We start from the raw sequence: 20,422 nt of genomic DNA, 5'->3' as shown, positions 1-20,422 counted from the left end.
TAACTGTAAGTGAATCTCAATGAGCAAACCTGGATTTGAGGATCATCTCATACAAGCAACTTGTTTACTTTCGCATTATAAGAATGTAAAATAAAGTGAAATAAAAAAAGTATACTAGATATCACCTTTTGAATTTATATTTTACACTAGCGGATTTATCATTCTCATTACTATAATCATGACCAGTCTTGTGAACCAAGTGTTCTATATCCACCTACTGATGTTGAAATGTATGCCACCTAAGAAAATGCACATTTTAAAAGCTTACCTTGAAATCCCCAGACAAATGTTCCCTGGTTTAAGTGTCCTGGTAGATGAGTAAAAAATTGTGCCCAGTTGTCCAAGTCAACAAATACAATGTGTGTCATTGTTCTCAGAAACTCCAAATCAGGCAATTCACTTTCTTCTTCATCTAGATGGAAAGATAATCATAAATATACTAAGTGTCCCTCTTTGTTTTTTGTCTAATAAATAGGTATGCAAAACAACAAAACAGTATTATATGATTTTACTGAATAATATACAATAAAACAAATGAGTAAAATAAAAACATAGCTCTACACAAACAGTTGGATATATGAACTTTGTTTCAAATAGAAGTGTTTGACATCACAATCTGCCCACATTAGTTTGAAAAGAGCTGCCCATCACTTCCATGTGTTGTTGGGAGGACTGAACTCGTTCCACTATCCAATGATCAGTATATAATATCCTGTTTGCCTCAATTCCCCTTTCAACATCATGGCCATGCCCGTCACAGGCAGTCCATCATTCACAAAATTTAATCTCTTACAAATCTGTGCTTATCTGAGCATATCCCCTTTTTTGCACTCATCTGCCTGCCGCTCTCAAAAAATTGAAAATATCTCTTCATTCACCCACCATTGAAGCCCGACTGCATCTCTTTGGACTCCATAATCCAGTTACAAATACTTCTGCCTTCCTCTCCACAACCTCATATGTTCCTATTATCCTGCCCCGACAGTCTGCCATCCATTTTCCTATTATACCGTCCTCCAAACAAGATAAATACAGTAGCACAGGTCCACTTATCTACCATGTTCCCTTCACTGCTACTTACCTTTTTTCCTACATCCATTGCTATTCATCACCTCACCCCTACTTAATTCATCTCCTCATCATCTATACAGGATTATTCCTCCTCTGCAACCCCTTCCTAGCCTCCTCCATACTTTCACTACCATCCTACCTTACACCCTGTACCCCTTCTATCCATTCTCTCCTCCACCTCATACTACTTTCTCTGTCTTGACGCCACAGAACCGACTGCTACCTCGCCATCATGGACCTTACGCCAATGGCCTCAGTGCTCCACCACTTTGCACTTCTACCACACGGACTGCTTTTTATGTCTTCACAACGCATCATTATCTGGTCCATACCGCAAAGAGGGGCACTTAGGGATTTGAACCAAAGACTGTGTCAAAAATACATTTTGAACAGTGATTTCCAACGTTTAAGTTAGGTCTAAACTTTGTTCAGGGATGGCATACATGTATTCATACACATACACACACACGTACCTCACCCAGCTGTTTGTACAGTGGATATGCATTCTAACCTTTTGCATCTGGGTGAATCTTCTGACCTAAATCCCATTGATATCCTTACATATGTATTGGATGTCATAGCAAAAGTGGTGTAAAAAAAGGCAATTAAACTATGTGTGAAATGGAACCAGTTTTACTGCCACACATCAAAAGCATATCTTTAGTTACCACATAAATGCCCATTGCCTTTATTCTGCATCATAAGATGGCTGTTCCTAGATCACCTTCAGTCTTGGGCATGAGGCAGAGCACCATGGAACAACTTTTTAGACATACAAATGCTTAAACATGGCTGCTCAAAGGGGGCTTAAGTCACACAACAAGAAGGACATGTGTTGGGGAGAAAGGAAAAGTTGAGACATCTAGGGGTCTAGCTTATATTTAAAGCAAAGCAAATCTAAAGCACTATTGGTCACAAGAGGTTTGACAAGTAGAGCATCGTTTCTAAAAAAAATAAAAAATTGTTAGAATGGATAAAACAGAAGCCCCAATTTCTAGAACTTTGTATATATTGCAGTTATGCCCAACCAATATGTGGAGGCACATTTGTGTGTTACAGTTTGACTAGATGGGTCCCATTGTCCTATATATTGTAAGCTTGTGAGCAGGGTTCTCTTACCTCTCTGTCTGTATGTATTACCCAGTATTGTCTTATCAATGTTTGTTCCCAATTGTAAAGCGCTACGGAATTTGCTGGCGCTATATAAATAAATGATGATGATGGGTCACAAGACTTTAGGTTTAATAGGTAAATATAAGCTAACTATTTACTAATTTTAAAGCATTAATCTCTTGTCTTGTACCAATAGTTGTGCATATACAACTTTACCCATAGATTGACATGCAATATATATTTTATTTAAACATTAAATGGCTAATATTTGCCTTGGTTTCTCATTGTTGTCATGATTATAGCATTATTAATTTTTTTCTTAACACAGAGCTGTCACAAAATAAAATTAATTAAAAGGTAAGCTGTATAACATGAAAACAATTGTAGCAAACGGAAGCTATGACAAAAAAACACAACACAACTTAAAATCTAATATTGGGTGGTATCTAGATAAGCACCTGGTTTATCTTCAATAGAATTAGTTTTCAGAATTTAAGGGGTACAGAAAGTAAAGAAGGGAAGGACAAAACAAAAAGAAAAGGGGGGGTACAAAGTGGGGAGGAACACAGCAAACACAATATCTGTAATAAACTCAATATGAATAGTCCAAAAACTTGTAAGCCACTTATTCACACAAGAAAAAAAAAAGAAAAGAGGAAAAGGAAACATTGAAAATCACTTGATTTAAGTAGGCCACGGTTTGTCACTATGTCTGTCCCTTACCAATATCATACACAGGTTCTTGAGCACAGAGTAAGGACAATGACTATACTGCTGCCTTTTTGAATCAGGACATTTTTTGTAGTAAACAGAAAAGCACAGTGGGACTGTTGGAAGATTTGGGGTACTCAGTGGGATGGGCTAACCAGAGCTGACAACACATAGGATTTAACGTTAACGTAGTGATTTCCATCAAATACAAGCAACTTAAGATTTGGAAAGATTTTAAACAAAGTTAACTTTTACTAGGTGAAAATGACCTGTGTACATTTTCGAGTAAAACAGGATTTTTATACTTGTGTTAAATCCTCTTTTCTAAATCCATTGAGAACACTGGACTATGAGATACAGAGCCTTCATTAGGAGTTTGGTAGTTTAAATTCAAACTTTGTAAGCCCCTTCCTGTGTAGCCCCATCCCGCAAGGAACTCCATTATCTACTCAAATGAGCCCAAGAGGTCAGAACCAGAAAAATAAAACGAGAGAGAAACATTAAAAGACCTGGATTTATTTTTTTTTCTTGTTAAACTTAACAGAATAACTTGATAGTAAAATGGGTTAAGCTCAGTGTCCCTTAATGGGTTCAGTGAAAAGAATTTAAAGTAAATACAAAATTCTTGTTCTCTATATCATTTTGGTGGACATACCAAAGCTGCCCCTTCAGGTTGGTATGCCCACAGAGTTGCAGTGCGCAGCACCTTCCAGCCAAAGCTGACATCCTTAGAGACGGAAAACATTAAACTTGTAAAACTTTGTAAAAGTATGCACCAAACACCATGTGGCTGTCCATGCTGCAGAGCAAAGTCCTCACTGATCAGGTAGAATGTGCCTTAACATTATAACAATTTTCCCATCTCAATGTATGCGTGCCAAATCACAGAAGTAAGCCATCAAGCTATTGTCCATTTAGACAAAATGGCCAAAAGATCATCCTCCTCCCTACAGTTTAGAGTACTCCTAAAGTAAATTTTCAATGACCTAAAAACATCCAATGAGTGAAGAGAGATCTCTTCAACAGAGTCTGACAATTTAGATGGAATTTAGAAATCATGTTCGGTTTAGAAGTTGAGTTAAGTTCGGAGAATGGCCCCTATTCTGTATTGAAAAAAACTCCAAAACAGATAGGGAGATTTGCACAACAGAGCCCAAAGTTCTAATACCTAGGTTGTGGAAATGACTAATAGAAAAACCATTGTCCATGTGAGAAACTTTACACATCCACGGACTCAAATGGTTCAAAAGGAGGTTGCTGTAATGCTGCAAACAACCAATTCAAATCCCAAAGGGATAATGGAGAACTGAAAAGTGGTCTTAAATGCTTTACATTCTGCAAAATAAAAAAGTCTGCACCTCCGATAAGAGTGCCAACATATTCTGGAAGAGAAACAGAAACAGCCCAAATCTGAACCTTCAAAGAACTTGGGGCAATTCACTATCCAAACCATCCTGTAAGGAAGGTGCAAACAGGCTAAAGGAAAAAAGATTATATTGGGAACATGCTTTTCTTGCACCAAGAAACATAAGTCTTTCAGACCCTATGACAATTCCTAGTCAAGACAGGCTTTTTAGCTATAAGCATGGTCTCTTAACAGTTTATAGATCATGGCTTTAATGGTCACACCAACAGCTCTTAGAACAATTCTATTTTTACCATTTTGTGAATGTGTAGAAGTATTGCAGAGGCGACTGATAAATCAGGTAATAATCCCATGGAACCAGCGAGGCGTCAACACATCTGTGGGTCCCACGTCTGGAGCTATGATCCAAATGAGATCACCAGAACATCCTGCTCTGTCCAGTGTATGATCCTGCTGGTATCGTTCATTGGAAAGAGAGCTTTCTGTAACTTCCTGATAGTTGATGCACACCACACAGCAGTGGCATTGTTTTATTGAACCCTCACGGGCTTTGATCAAGAGCTTGGCTTTTGCAGAGAACCACAGACCTGAAATTAACTCACCTGCTTCTTTTTTTCTTTTAAAGGCTCAGCTGACTTATTACTATCCTGGATACACTGCCCCCATTAAATCCAGCCAAAAGGGATGGCAAACAGATACAGAGTAAATAATCATTAAGAAAAAAATTGTACCTGCGATGACAAAGACACAGCATTCACAGTATGAACCTACTCAGAAGTCCCACAACAGTTGTAGATTACTTCCTTGCAGCTAGGGAACTCAGGAAGGAAAGAAACAGGAGCTGCTGGAGTGAATGTTTGACATGCTTCAGTCAGACATGGAGGAGGTACTATTAACTAAGACTGACCATGACTCCTCACACCAGGTGGAAAATAAAAAAATGACAAAACTCTTTGCTGCTCCTTTGGTGTACAGTCTGGTGCTACTGCACCCAATGGTGTGGTGGTAGCGGAGGGTTCCTGGTCAGAGCCTGCGGCGGCAGTTATTCAGTCTGTAGCCAAATAACCACCACAGCAGTAATCTGTTAAAAAAACAAAGCAAAAAAAAAAAAACTGCAAGCAGAAAACACCCTTATCCTGAGGTCTCTGCAGGATGGAGAGGAGGTTTGAATGTATTTAAAATACTAAAGGCTCTGTATTTTATGGTCTAGTGTTCCCCAACAGGATGATAGAGAAAAGCAGTTTTTCAGAACTAGACCAATAAATTATCACACTTTTTGTTTAGGTTAACCATTAAATTGAGCATGTGTCACCTTACACAATCTCCTGCTACATATGCGTAACTCAGCACATCTACATGAAGAAAAAAAGTAAAATACCTGTAGCCACTTGTTGTATTTCCATTTCTTCAATTTCAGTTTTGCATTTAGAAGATGAAACAGTCTGAGATACAGACATCTTAGTGGACACCTTTGGAGACCTCGGATTGAAAGCTTAATAAAATATTAAAATAAAAGTTACTTTACAAAAAGTCTTGCCCATCTTCATGATTCTATATGCATTTACGCCAATAATTTAAAATCGGTGTCACAAATAAGCTACTGGATTTATGTGTTGGCAGATTTATCATGATACAAAAAACTTTGGGGACCACTTGAATAAATAATTACAGCACAAGATAAATTAGTAGTACCAAATATGGAGCATGCTATTATCATAGAACTTCAGCATCAGCAAATTAATTATCTGGAAAATATTCCCAGTAATCCAGGCCTGGACAAACGTATGCAAATATTAAGAGTCAGGGTCAAAAGTTTGAAGACAGACATTTTGTAACGAAAACATATGAGAAACAAACAATTTTCATGGAACAGGTGCCAGCATCATATGTAATAATGGCCTAACAATTGCCATACATATTTTATACTATTCAGCGCAAATGCCTAGCATACTATACACAGCCTGTTCCCAACACATTATACATCACACTATTACCAGCCTGTGCCCAGCACAAAACCAGTATCTGCCTCATAACAGATTATACCAGCCTGTGCCCAAATTATGTGTGTCAGTGACCCTAAAGAAATATACATCAGCTTATGCATCCACAAAAGGATTACATCAGCCTTTACAAAACAAGCTCGAGAACTCCAAAGAGAAAAATCAGCCAGTGCACTTTATGAATATCACCGCACTTTCCTTCATCTGCAATGCACCTGTTGGGATCCATTATAATGAGTTATCTGCTTTCAGCTCTTCCACACAGAGCTGAACACTATTACTAATACTCCTAGCAGAACCATTATCTCCTATAGTAAAGTTGGGGTGTGACATTTTATATGTTTCTGGGGAGAGCAGGTCCGGCTGCAGCTGTAGTAATAAGTTACAGCAACACGAAGAACAAATGGCAATTATAAAAGGTTGCTGTCTACTGTACTAGGAATGGCACTGCCATTCAGAGCTTCTATCTGCTGCAAGATAAAGGGGAGAAGGTAGTATCCCTTTGGTCACCAAGGAAATATTTTTATTCACCAGTGCAATGGGAATATCTCCAGTCCTGCAATTACTCAGGAATGAAAACCTAGAGAAACTTCTACAGACATGTAAACAATTCATCTGCAAAAGTGGTTTTCTGAGCTTCCAGCCCAAGAACATTAGGGTTATTGCAAATGGAGTGGTCATGGGTTCCATGGTCAGAATAAAAAAAAGGCATATGGTTTATCACTGCCTAGTGTCAGAGGACCATTTATCTGAAACCTTGAAATAGCATCATTGGAAAAAGTTTGCAGCAAACTGAAGCCAATCCTTTAATGTGGACGCAATAAGAGACTAATTTTCTCTACCAAACACTTTCTGAGAATATCTCATTCCATGAGACTTTACTTAATAAGATCTTAAAGCATTAAAGGCGATTCTAGAGTGGTACCTCATCTATGATTATAGAAAACACACAGCTGTACTGGATAAATACGAAAAAAACAAGACACAAAATGATGTTCTTTAAATCTGACACAAACAGCTCGACATTGATGTACAGGAGGTGGTGACATGGTTTAAAACAGCCAAGAAATTACTTCCAGCCAAGATATACCTTGAAGAGGAAAAGGTCCCCCTGACTTAACAGGTCTCATCTTTAAGGGAGACACCTCAAATGTCCCACTGCCATATTGACACTAAGAATATATAAATCTAAATTTGTTAAAAATGTGGATATTGTATACAAGATCACTGTGAGATTACGTTCGGCAGCTTTGAGATACAGGACAATTAGAATAGACAGATATGCTCACGAGAGTGCCCCATGTGCATCGTGATCTTTATGGATGAGAAGATTATTTTTCTCTTCAACCTTTCATTTTAAAAACAGAAACAAATAATGTTTTAAGAGCAGTATATGGTAATTGAAGTTCTGAATAAATAACATTAGAAGGGTAGATCCTTCCCTAACAGTCTGTACATTGAACTGGGTGAGATTGCTTCAAATTATTACTTTTTATATTGGACTAATCACATGCATGTACAACTTTTATTTGGTTCCAGAATATTTTGGATCAAGAATACTGATGAAAAAGAAGAATTCATAATCCCGATGTTTAAAATTTGTATAAGAAGTGAACTGGCCATTCACTTTATAGATTTATACCTCTAGACAGTGTTACCAAACCGTTGGTAAACAATCAATAGTAGTGTGCACTTAATTTTGAGGTTTTTTTTTGTGCTTTGGAAGACACAGAAAATTGAGATAAGTGTAATACATATAACTAAATTATATATAGATATCTATATAAAATATCTCTCACACTCACTCCCTCCCTCTCCATCTCTCCTCCTCACACTCACTCTCTCTCTATATAACTCTATATCTATCCCTGGAGAATAAGCGCATAGGAGATAGTTAAGATTTCACTGCCATATTGAGACAGTTTGTGTGCCACAAACTTCTTGGCCAGTCTCGAGCAACCAAAATAACCTGAACTCTCCACCACCTTCAGGGACAGGTAAATCAGACTAAAGTTCAAGGGACAGATATTCCGTATACAAACACCACCACAGGGAGCAGAAGGGATCAACCCTGTGGTTCAACAGAGATGCCATCATGTCAACATCTGGCAAATCCCATCTTTCCACAATCTGTTGAAAGACTTCCAAATTAAGGGTTCAATCATCAGAGTGTAATGCATGCCTGATCAGAAAATCTGCTTCTCAGATTTTTACGCCTGGAATAAACACTGCTGCGATAGCTGGGACATTCTGCTCATCGCATGATCCTGCGGACTTCTCTCATGGCAAGGGGGGTGACTATCTGATGAAATATTTAAGCCATAGCATTGTCTGACTTGATCTTTATAATCTTTCCTTGCAAAAGATGGAATTTTCTGACTAAAGCATTGAACACTGCTCTGAGCTCCAGTACAGTTATTGGTAGTTTTGACTCATCTGGAGTGGAAAGATCTTCAAAGCGGCAGTGAAGAATGATGGCCCCCAAGCCCTGAAGACCGATTGTCAAATCCCAACCCCTGTTTAGGTTGTCGCTCCTTGGCAACCAGAGAAGCAACTGACACAGGATGGAGAGTCAGTCACAGTTCTTCAGATTGTAACTTGCTTCACTTTCAATACTAAATCGATCTGGAACTCAGAAGCCTGCAAATTGCACCACCTTAAAGTTGAAGACCATCACCCTTAAGATCTTCTTGCAAAATTTAAATAAATACTAATTAGGGACTTTCTAAGTATCTGTAAAGAAAGTATCTTGTACGCTGACAAGAACGCCTCCTGCTTAATAGTGTCGAACAGCAGCACTTTGAAAACCATCCCCTGGGAAGGAGTTAAGTTGGATTTCTTGCAGTAGATGATTAATCCAGTCTCGATAACATGAACAAACCTAAGCAGGTCTCTGGACGGCCGAATTTTGTACATGGGCCTGTAGCAAGGTCAGGTATCCCGCCTTGATAAGCAGTTCATAAAAATAGGGAATGGCAGTCACACCTCTGGACCGCAGCCACAATTGTCATGATCTTCATAAAACACCCTCAGCACTATTGCCAGTCAGAAAGGTAAGGCCTAAAAATTAAAACGATGGGACTAAACTACAGACCACAGAAGGCACTAGTTTACCTCCCAGATTTGAACATGTAATTACACTTCACCTTGAATCTTTACACCCAAAGCTGGATTGTTTAGGGATTTCAGGTTCAGAATGGGCCAAAATGATCCGACCGGCAACTGAAACAGGAGGAGATTTGCGTTTAAAACCTAACCCCCTTCTGTTCATCTGGGACTGTAACAACTACCCCTGAAAATAAATCAACGATGGAGTGAAAAGCTTTGTTTTGTGTCCAGGAAGACTGGTAAGGAAAAACTATAGGTGGGGACTTCAGGAGATCTAGGCTGTATTTCTGACTTATGATTCCGCTCACCAAGGCATCCAAGATGGAATCAATCTGCCGGTTCTGGAAGAGAAGCAGACTCTCCCACCACAGAAGTATCCCAAGTGGGTAGCCCGCCCCTGATGCAGACTGCTTGAGAGCTGGGCGCTTAGTTGCCCAAGACTGAATTCCTTGATGCCGACCTCCACAATGAGTGGAAGATTGTCCTCTAGAAATCTGAATCCTAGATTTCCCTGAGGAACGAAACCTAGGACTCGTAGATTTGGCGATATTGATGGGTAGAAAGGAACTCCTTCCCCCTATGGACAAGGAAATGGTCATTTTACAATTCAAGAACGAATAAGAACCCCCCCCCCCCCCCCAGAAAGGTAGAGACTCCGGAGGCCTTTTGGACACTGCGTCCTCCTCCATGGCACTAAGCTACAAGGAAAAGTACGCAGAGACTGTAGTCCCAACACTCACGCCCCCCAGGTATTCTGACGCCTTATGGATATGCATCACCAAAGTTAGTAAAATGGATCTGGGCCTCCAGACTGCAAACCCTTTGCCAGTTGATCCGATCACCTCTCAACTTTGTATTGACCCAAGCCAAAGCACAAATGGGTCTAAGGGAGACCACGTCACAGTATAAATGGACTTTAAAGGTGTTCTCAATCCTATAATTATTTGTAAAGTTAGCAGCAATCGGAATTAGAATGATGGTGGTGATGGGAGCATCAACCTGCTCGAGACCTTAAAGCTCTGAGTTAGTATGGTCCATTTTTTGCATAAAAGATCTTTCAAATAAGGGGCAGAGAAAAAGAAGAAATCAGTTTCATTTTCCTCTTGAACAGCAAATTGTCTTTTACCTCAGACTCCTTGCTATCATGAACATTTACTGCTTTCTGGATGGCTCAACTGAAATCCTCTTCTACCTTCTGAAATCCACGTACAAGCATGAGGAAAACCTAAGGGTCAGAATCTTTATCCACCTCACCTTCCCATAAAAAAATAATTTTTGAATTGGGTCAAGGATTTTGTCGAGGCTGGCTCTGCCATCACAATGGGAACCCCGCAAAGGCTGCTGGTCCTCTGCCTCACATGTCTAGGGCTCTCTGCAATTTGGAGCAGGGAAAAACGCTTGCCGATGTCCCTCTCAGTAATACTGTCCTTCCCAAACATAAAAAAGTGAGGGTAGATAGAGAGGACACACATACTAGAACAGACAATGAAGAACCCAGAAACTACCTGCATCAGTAGTGACCAGGTCCTTCCTCTACAGGCATGTCCCATGATAGAAGCAGACAGGCGGAGGTACTGCAGCAGTAACTCCTCAGCCCACTTCAGACATGCAGTAGTAGCGGCGGTGGTGGTGGGGGTGGTGAAGGAGGAGAGGAAATGTTGTTTTTTTTTTTAAAAAAAAAATTACAGCCATAGAAAGTTGTGTTGCATTCCGGTGACCACATAAAAAAACCCTGAAGTTCTTTGCATGTGGTGTTGAGGGGGGGATATAAATTTTTAAGCTAAATTTAAAGTGTCCAAACGTCAATGTTGATCCTCTATATCCCACTGTCCCCCATAAGGATGAAGGAGAAATTCATTAAAATCATAAAATGACCATCACATTATACAAGGTACTAAAGGTTAATAAATATACGCACCAACAGCAGCATGTTCTTTATTCGTTACACATTACTTTTGTTTTATAACATCATTAAAAACACAACATTGGAAACTATTAGTCCTTTGGTCACTTGAGCTAAGTAAGACTCGATGGCTACTACCTTATAAACGACTGACACTTTCAAAGGCTGTACAGCGTTATTAGCGTTATATTTCTGCTATGGAAGACAGCAACCTCAGTCGGTTTTGGCAAACAAAAGTAAAATAATGTTAAGGTTATTTGGTGTGATTTCCAAACAGTGTGCTATCCTTACCAGACGAATCAGAAATGTAAAACTTTATAAACTAAACAGTTTACTATTTCAATAAGCCTTTGATAAATATTGAAAACTATAAATTACTTATTGCAAAGAAGAGGTTTATTACAATGGTGCTTTTTTAAAATAACATGGCACAAAAAGCAATGTGTTCACAGCCTTTAGCAGTCTAGGGTAGTCAGATTATTGAATTCTAACACCTGACTGGTTACTGCAAATTATAGGTGGCGTTCTACATGCAGTATTAACAAAACCCAGTGTAAGCGAGTGTGAACTGTATATTTTATAACTTTTTAAGTTCTGTAATACATCAGAAATAAATTAGCATTACAAAGTTGTGTTCAGAGATCTAACCAGGAAAATGTGCATTTCTCACAAAAATAAGCATATCTACAATGAGAAAAAGTAAATACCTATGTCTGTGTGTTGTATTTCCATTGCTGCTTTGCATGTAGCAGGTGAAACAGGCATCTTAGTTGATATCAATGGAGATCTGCCTTGAGCCTCAAAATGCAACCTTTTTGCATGGACAGTCTTTGCTGGCTTTTTATTTACACAAGCACCACTGGCTGTAAATTGAAACACCTCACTGTTGGAGTGAAACGTTCCGAGAGGATTGATACTGCAGGGCTTTTCAAGAAAACAGTGTTTTGTGTGATAGTGGTGTTGAGCACCTTCTGCATCAGTAAAGTTCTTGGAACATATGCTGCACTTGACAACACATTTATTATTGCTGGACTCGTTCTTTTCCTTGCAAAAATGGTTACTGAGGCCTGCAAACGTTTGGTCTGTTGCGGAGCATAAACAGCAGCTATACCACAGTTTTCCAGTCTCAAACAATTTAGTCAAGCAGAGCCTGCTGCTCTCTTTCCTTTTTGCTTTGGTAGAATATTTTACTGGACAGCCACATGTCAGACGATTTTCGTTTTCAATGAAGGTCGTTGATGAAACTTCTGGACTTTTAGAGGGGGACTGTATCGTATTTGGTACAAAACTATAATCTAAACTGTGAAAGCTCTCATAGTGGGCAAGAAAGTCATTTTCTTGATCAAAGTGAAGATCTTCACAAAGGCCACAAAAATATTTGACCTTGATGGTTCCATCATGTTGAAGTTGACAGTGTCTGAGTAAAGTTTCTAGTTTATGAAACCTTTTATTACAGGTGTCACAGCAATATTTGTGGAATTGATGGATGTTAAGAGACTTGCAGTGGTTTTGAACATTCTCTTCAGAATCAAACATCTCTTCACAAATGTGACATTGCCACATGCCTTTAGCAGATTGTTGGGGTGACACTGGGGTTTCTTTTTCTGGTAGTTCAGTTGGACACTGTGCCTGTGTAGATGTAGATGACTCCTCAAACACTTCTTGTTCATAGTAAAATGAATGCCCTCCATGGCAATCTAAAACATGCGCCATTACGTTTTCTAGTCTTGTCAGTTCAATATTGCATATTTGGCACCAAAAGCGAAAGTTACTTAAGTGTGCTCCTCCGTGGAATCTGCTCATGTGTAGGTGAATAATGCCCAAATCTTCAGCAAGCTTGCCACAGACCAAGCATTTGTGAGAGATCCTATTGGCTGTCATTATATGCTTTCCAGCAGTTTGCTCAGTTAAAAATTGCTGTTGGCATTCGCACAACCATGCTGTGATGGGGATTCTGCTGTCCTTTATCATATGACAATCATTAATACTTTTATTTTCTTTTTTGCACTTCAGCATAACGTTGCTAGGATGATCTTTATCAACTAATGTTCTTTTAAGCATGCGAGGGTTTAATCTGGCATTTGCTGCCGACAAGCAGTAGTCAGAAGGTGTTTTGGTTCCTTCATTGATGTAACAAAATGCCAGAATGGATTCCTCTATACAGGTGATATTCTTTACATTGTGATTAGTTCTTTTTATGTGCTTTGCAATGTGAGTGTCATGAATTAAAGCTTGTTTACAAGAGAGACAATATGCTTTTAGTTGGAAGACTTCAGCTACATCAGATATGCTCTTTTCTGAAACAGAAGTGGGACCAGCTCTTCGACATCTTGTTCTAGATAAATAGAGAACTACATTAAAGTCTACATATACAGTAATAACAAGGATGTATATGATGTAGTAGCACTCTCTTGCCAAAAACTTCAAACACAATAGAAAGATAAACTGATAGGTGTACATACACACATATTATATATATATATATATATATATATATATATATATATATATATATATATATATATATATATATATATATATATACACACACACACATATACACACATATACACACACAAAGTCTCGAAACCATAGAATATAGCGCTTAAATGTTGTCAGAAACCAAATAAACTACCAGTATGTCATACACAAGTGCGGTGGTGTAGGACAACTAAACCTTAGCCAAACTTCTATCATGCAACAGGACAGTGATCCTAAGAACACCAGCAAATGGAGTCAAGACATAATTTAATCAAACCAGTGTTGTAAGGACCTGCCAACATTCCTAAAATATAAACTAAAGAGCATGAGAAACGCAAACAGAAAAAGTTCTTGCTGCTGAAAGTGGCTCTAAAAGCTACTGAATTATAGGGTATACTTTTTCACAAGTCATCTTCATGTTGGCTTATCTTTTGTTGAACAACAAAATAATAACATAGTAAAATGTTATTGTCAAATTAAATTTATCAAATTTTAGAACTTGCTGATGTTTGCATTATTGCTAAATATGTTTTGATATGTAAATATAGGTTTTTGTACTTACCATAAAATCTCTTTCATTTAACCTAGTTGGGAGACACTGCTTACCTTGGGGTATAGAGGGCGCTGTGTGGAGTAAGGCACTAAAGATCCGTCTAGCCTGTTCCCCTCCCCTCTATGCCCCCTCAAGCCATCATATTCAGTTTATTTAACGAACAAAGCAGCAAGACAGGGCGAAACACAACCAACAGAACTGTCAGAACAAGGATTGGAGCGCAGTGTCCCCCAACTGGGTTAAGTGAAAGAGATTTTCTGGTAAGTACAAAAATTCTATTTTCACTTGCACTGCCAGTTGGGGAACACTACTCTCCTTGGGGATGTCCCAAAGCTGACCCTATGAGTTGGAATGTGCATGATGAGCGGCACGTAAAACCTTACGCCCAAAACTGGCGTCCTTGGACACAAACACATGAAATCTATAGAATCTGGTAAAAGTATGGACGGAAGACCAGGTAGCAGCCCTGCACAACTGTTCAACCGAAGCTCCATGCCACGCCGCCCAAGAATAGATAACCGATCCGGAAGAATGGGCCATGAGACTATCTGCAACTGGAAAACCACTCAAAATGTAAGCCTGACGGGTAGCTTCCGTGATCCATCTGGCAATCGTTTGTTTCGTAGGCCGGCCAGCCATGCTTACGAACATCATACAGCACCAGAAGAGAATCTGACTTCCTTACAGAAGAGGTATGGTCCACATAAACACGCTAGGCCCTAACCACATCCATAAAGTGTCTGGAACTCTGCAGATCTGAATACCTGTTACCAGGGAAAGTAGGAATGCCAATATCCTGGTTAATGTTAAGCTTAGATACGACTTTAGGACGAAATGATTATATGGTACATAATACCGCCATATCATCATGAAACACGAGGAAAGGCTAGCGACAAGAAAGGGCCTCCAATTCCGAGCTGATGAAATAGCCAACAAAAAGGCCATCTTCCAAGTCATAAGTTTCAGAGAAATAAACTAATGGCTCAATCGGAGGTTTCTGCAAGGATAAGAGCAATAAATTAAGATCCCACTGAGCTACTGGAAAGGTAAACAGGGGTTGAACATGTAAAAACCCTTGCAAACAGGTTTGGACATCCGGAAAAAGCGCCAGACGTTTCTGAAAATATACAGACAATGCAGAAACCTGTCATTTAAGGGAAGCAAAGCACAAACCTTTATCCAAGCCACCCTACAGGAAAGCCAACAACCTTTCCATATGAAAAGAACCTGTTGACAACTTAAGTTTCTCACACAAAGTAATGTACAACTTCCAGACACGATGGACGACGATGACTTGCGCGCTTGAAGCATAGTCTGAATGATTTTGAATCCCTAATCCTTAAAAAGAAGGGCTTATCGGATAAACATCCACGCCGTTAAAGCCAATTGAACGAGGTTCTGATGAAAGAATGGAACTTGACTTAGAAGATCCACTCTGTGTGGCAGCCGCCAAGGAGGCTCTGCGGACATTGCGAGAACATCTGCGTACCAAGACCTTCTTGGTCAATTTGGAGCCAAGAGAATCGCCGGAACTCTTTCGCGGCAACATTGGTAGTGGGGGAAAGCTGTACACCAACCCGAAATTCCAAGGAAAGGTCATTGCATCCGATAGGAAGGTCTGTGGGTCCCTCGTCTGCACACCGTATTTCGTCAACTTGCTGTTCCATCTGGAGGCCATCAAGACTATGGCTGGCTTACCCCACTTGTTGACTATTTGGGTAAACACATCCGGGTGAAGAGACCATTCCCCGGATGGATTGCATGCTGACTCAAATAATCCGTTTCCCAATTGTCCACTCCTAGTAGGAGGACCGCCGAAATTGCCTAGACCCACCGTTCTGCCTACTTCATGATGCATGAGACTTCTTTCATAGCCAGGGAGCTTCTCGTCCCACTCTGGTGATTTATATAAGACCCAGCCGAGGCGCTGTCCGACTGGATTCGTATTGCTTTGTTCCATAGTCAAGACTGAGCCTGGACTAAGGCATTGAACACTGCCCTTAGTTTGTGTACATTGATGGGTAAACCTGTTTCCCCCGGGTTCCAAGTCCCCTGCAACCTCAGATCTAAGAGGACTGTGCCCCAGCCCAATAAACTGGCATCGGTCGTCACTACAGTCCAATAGGGCATCGAAAACAGACTTCCCTTGATGGGATTTGTTAGTGTTCAGCCACCATACAAAGGATAGCCGAAAAGGAGCTAACAAGCGGAATATGTGGACTTCCAACTGAGTGTCTGACCTTTTCCAATGAGATAGAACCGCCATTTGAAGAGGTTGGGAATGAAAATGGCTCCACTGCACCACCTCAAAACAAGACACCATGCGGGCCAGTTGCTTTATACATTGAAGCACTGATACCTTCTTGAGAGCCAGTATTTTCCTCACCTGGGTCTGGAAAATGATAGTTTATTCTTGAGGTAAACACACCCGCTGACACCTGGAGTCCTAGAAAATAACATGTTTTGCGAGGGAGTCAGACTGGACTTTTTGATGTTTAGAATCCAGACATGTCCTGTAACGTCTCTGCTGTCAAATGCTGGTGTTCTCAAAGGAGAACTACAGAGTCTGCCTTTATCAGCAGGTCGTCTAAGTGGGGAATAAGCTTTACCCCTCTAAGGTGTAAGACTGTTGCCATTACCGCCATTATTTTGGTAAAGACTCTCGGTGCCGTGGCTAAACCGAAAGGAAGGACCCAGAACTGAAAGTGATCTTGGGTCACCGCAAACCTGGAGCTTGTGCTGACCTGCCCAAATCGGCACATGTAGGTACGCATACTTGATGTCTAGGAACGCCAAAAATGTGTCTTTTTCCATAGAGTTTATGACAGAACGGATGAACTCCATCCAAAAACTTGGTACCTTCAAGTGTGTATTCAAATCGCTCAGGTTGAGGATCGGACAATAAGACAAATCTGGTTTTTGTACCAGGAAAAAGCGTGAATAATATCCCAAGCCCTTTTCCAAAACTGGGATAACCACACCTGAAGCTACCAGATCCCTGACAGCTCCTAAGAGACCTACTCTCCGGACCGTGTCTCTGGGAAGAGGTGTTCACATGAATCTCCTGGGACCCGGACCTTCCAGATCCAAAATGTATCCCCATGAAATCACCCCTTTCACCCAGGTGTCTGTGGTTGAGTAAAGCCACTGATCCCGAAAATTCAACAAGTGAGCTCCCACCACTACAGACCCCAGAGGGGGGAGGTAGTGAGTCATACTGAGGGCTTCTCCGCAAGTTTGCTTGTGGGACGGCGTCCCAATCAAATCTGTTTTCCCTTCAGCAGAAAACTGTCCACTAGCCAATTGGTTCTTCCAATCTGGCGAAAGGACCGAAATCGCTTCCCTTTCGGTTTGGAAGCAGCCACTGGAAGAAAGGAACTCTTCCTTCCCGTGGTCTGAGCAATAAACTTTTATAGCAGCTGACCAAACAGTGAGACCATCGAAAGGAACTATTGCCAGAGCTCTCTTGGATTCGGCGTCCGCCTCCCAAGATCTCAAGCCAAAGTGTATGTCTGGCCGCAATGGCCAAGGAAGACGTACGCAACAACCCCTGTCCAGCATCTATAACCGCATCTCCCAAAAATTCGGCCGCCTCTTTTACATGGTCTGCCAAGAGAAACCGGTCTTCTCTGGGAAGCCCCGCCTGAATACCTTCACTCAGAACGGAAGCCCATTTTTCAATTGCCTTAAATACCCTGGCTGCAGCCATAATAAGGTCCAGTGATGCTCCAGATGCCAAACAGTTGGATTTGAGGAGCCCTTTGCACCTTTTATCAGTGGTGTCTTTTAATGAAGCAGCACTGGCTACCAGGAGAACGGTATTCTTAGTTAGGTGTGCGCTGGGAGCATCTATGCAAGGAGGATTCTCCCAAGATCCCATTTCCACTTTAGGAAAGGGGTAAATAAACTGGTAACGCCTAGGAATGAGAAATTTACCACCAGGTCTACCCTGGCTTCTCCCCATATTTCTACCAATTGGGGAGATGGGGGGAAAGAATATGCAGTTCTTTTCTTGAACCTCTTAAACATAGAAGTCTGGGCCAGTTCTAGATCAGAATCAACAATATTGAGCACCTACCTTACCGCCAGGATCAGGTCCTCAATACCTTGTCTACCAGAGTAATCCTCCTTCCAACCCGGTGACTCTTCGCAGTCCGAATAGTCGAGGACACCCTCCTTCTGCAAATACAACTCGTTATCCGAGTCCACCATATACTGAGACACTGGTTGACCCAGGCATTTGCGCAGCCTAGGTCCCAAAGTGGATTGCAACACACTTTCAAGGGAAACAGATACCCTAATCAGTCCATGGACTGATCTCTCTAAATTCAGTATCCAAGGAGGATTATGGGAGGAGCCCGCTAAATCGGGTAGCAAATGAGATGTCTGTCCCGAGGGAAGGGCATCAGAGGACTGCGTACCCTTGGAAGCAATAAAGTGTGCATTGCCTATCTTCAATTCTGCAATGAATTTTGCCATTTCTCTGGCCCACGTCTGTTCCACCACCTCAGCAGCTCCTCTAGATGCGCGCCGACGCAGGTCCTGACCCTCAGTCACTGCACAAGCTGTCTGGTTCAGAACGTCCATTCTGAAATTTTGTCAAACACCTGGAGCAGGTGAAATGTAATACAGCAACAGCTTTGGATTTAGAACCTGTCCCACTTTCTGGGATAGTTGTAGTAAAGGGTAAGATATGAGAGACACATCAGGACACAGACTGTATCCAGTTTTACACAAAACCCCGCTATCAGTGTGTAAATGCTTGTAGACTATCAACAGGTTGTCTACTGGCAAAGCATGCTGGGGCTTGTAGTTTGACAACACCTGGAGGGCCGCAGGTTGGACTGGCCTGCTGTAGACAGTGTCACTCTAATAGCTCTATAACAGCATATGATTCTCTCTCTCTCTCTATATATATATATATATATATATATATATATATATATATATATATACACACAGACACATATACACACGCACACAGAAAAGAAACAGATATACTTTTCCTACATGTAAGAGATATATGACACTCAATCATTCATTCAGTTAGACATATTAGAGTCAAAGTAGGATATTTCTAACTGAAACTATTCTGTTTTGCCAGGGATCTCTGTGTATGTGCGACTGCATGCTGTTTTTTAATTGAGTCAGATGCCCGAGAAAGTATGGGGGCAATTCCAACTGCCAGATATTGACAGTTGGAAAAATGGCCTGGCAAAATGGCCGCTTTAATTATAATAATGTTACTGCACTCTCCATCACAGCCTCGCCCCTGGTACCTGACCTCCACCACTGGGTTCTGCTCTTCGACCCGGGAACTGATCAACACAGACTGCTGTCAGCGCTAACATCCCTTCTGTCTGGGAGCCAGCTGCTGCAGCCGTGGTCCCCAGAGCGTCCTGCCACGCTTTGGGTGACCCTTTTCCTGGAGACCAGCATCTGCGAGTGGGAGTGGCACTAAAACACCTTAGGCGTTCTTCCTCACTGCGAGTCACGGCGTACACGCCGCTAGCAAAAGAAAACTATTTTAATCAAAAATATTACAATAATATAAGCTAAACTAAAAACGTGCCCTACTCCAGGCACTATTAAAAAACAACCTGAATATGATCATCATCACCATTTATTTATATAGCGCCACTAATTCCGCAGCGCTGTACAGAGAACTCATTCACATCAGTCCCTGCCCCATTGGAGCTTACAGTCTAAATTCCATGATATAGACACACACATAGAAATACAGACAGAGGGGTAGAGACTAGGGTCAATTTTTGATAGCAGCCAATTAACCTACCAATATGTTTTTTTTTTAAGAGGATGGCAGGAGGAGACGTAGAGGGGAGGGAAGCAGGCTAGACGGATCTTTAGTGCCTTACTCCACACAGCGCCCTCTTTACCCCAAGGTCAGCAGTGTCCCCCAACTGGTAGTGCAAGTGAAATATAGATTTGAAAAGAGGGTGCATTTGTTTTCACATGTGTATACTATTCAGGGCCGGTGCTAGGGCCCACGGCGCCCTAGGCATTTTTAAAAAATCGCGCCCCCCCCCCCCCCCCCCCCCCCGCAAAAATCGCCGCCCTCCTCCCTCCTCTCCTTACCTTGTCTCACTACCGCCGCC

General features: G+C 41.1%; 1 protein-coding gene across 6 annotated transcripts in view; it reads right to left on the bottom strand.

Annotated features, from left to right (window-relative positions):
• The window catches only part of ZNF451 (zinc finger protein 451), a 102,147-nt gene that overhangs the window by 30,600 nt on the left and 51,125 nt on the right, over positions 1 to 20,422 (bottom strand). For 5 of the 6 annotated variants that reach the window (XM_075202553.1, XM_075202551.1, XM_075202549.1 and 2 more), the window contains exons 10-12: positions 11,980 to 13,607; positions 5,640 to 5,753; positions 269 to 412 (exon numbers count right to left, since the gene is read on the bottom strand). In XM_075202553.1, the coding sequence (XP_075058654.1) occupies positions 269 to 412; positions 5,640 to 5,753; positions 11,980 to 13,607 (1,886 nt within the window). The remainder of the gene's footprint in view (positions 1 to 268; positions 413 to 5,639; positions 5,754 to 11,979; positions 13,608 to 20,422) is intronic. The other variant, XM_075202554.1, reaches the window with a different exon arrangement.

This window comes from Mixophyes fleayi, chromosome 3 (assembly GCF_038048845.1).
Source record: "Mixophyes fleayi isolate aMixFle1 chromosome 3, aMixFle1.hap1, whole genome shotgun sequence".
In the NCBI taxonomy this organism is placed as follows: Eukaryota; Metazoa; Chordata; class Amphibia; order Anura; family Limnodynastidae; genus Mixophyes; species Mixophyes fleayi.
The sequence above is the reverse complement of the archived record's forward strand: the minus strand, read 5'-3'. Positions and strand labels throughout refer to the sequence as shown.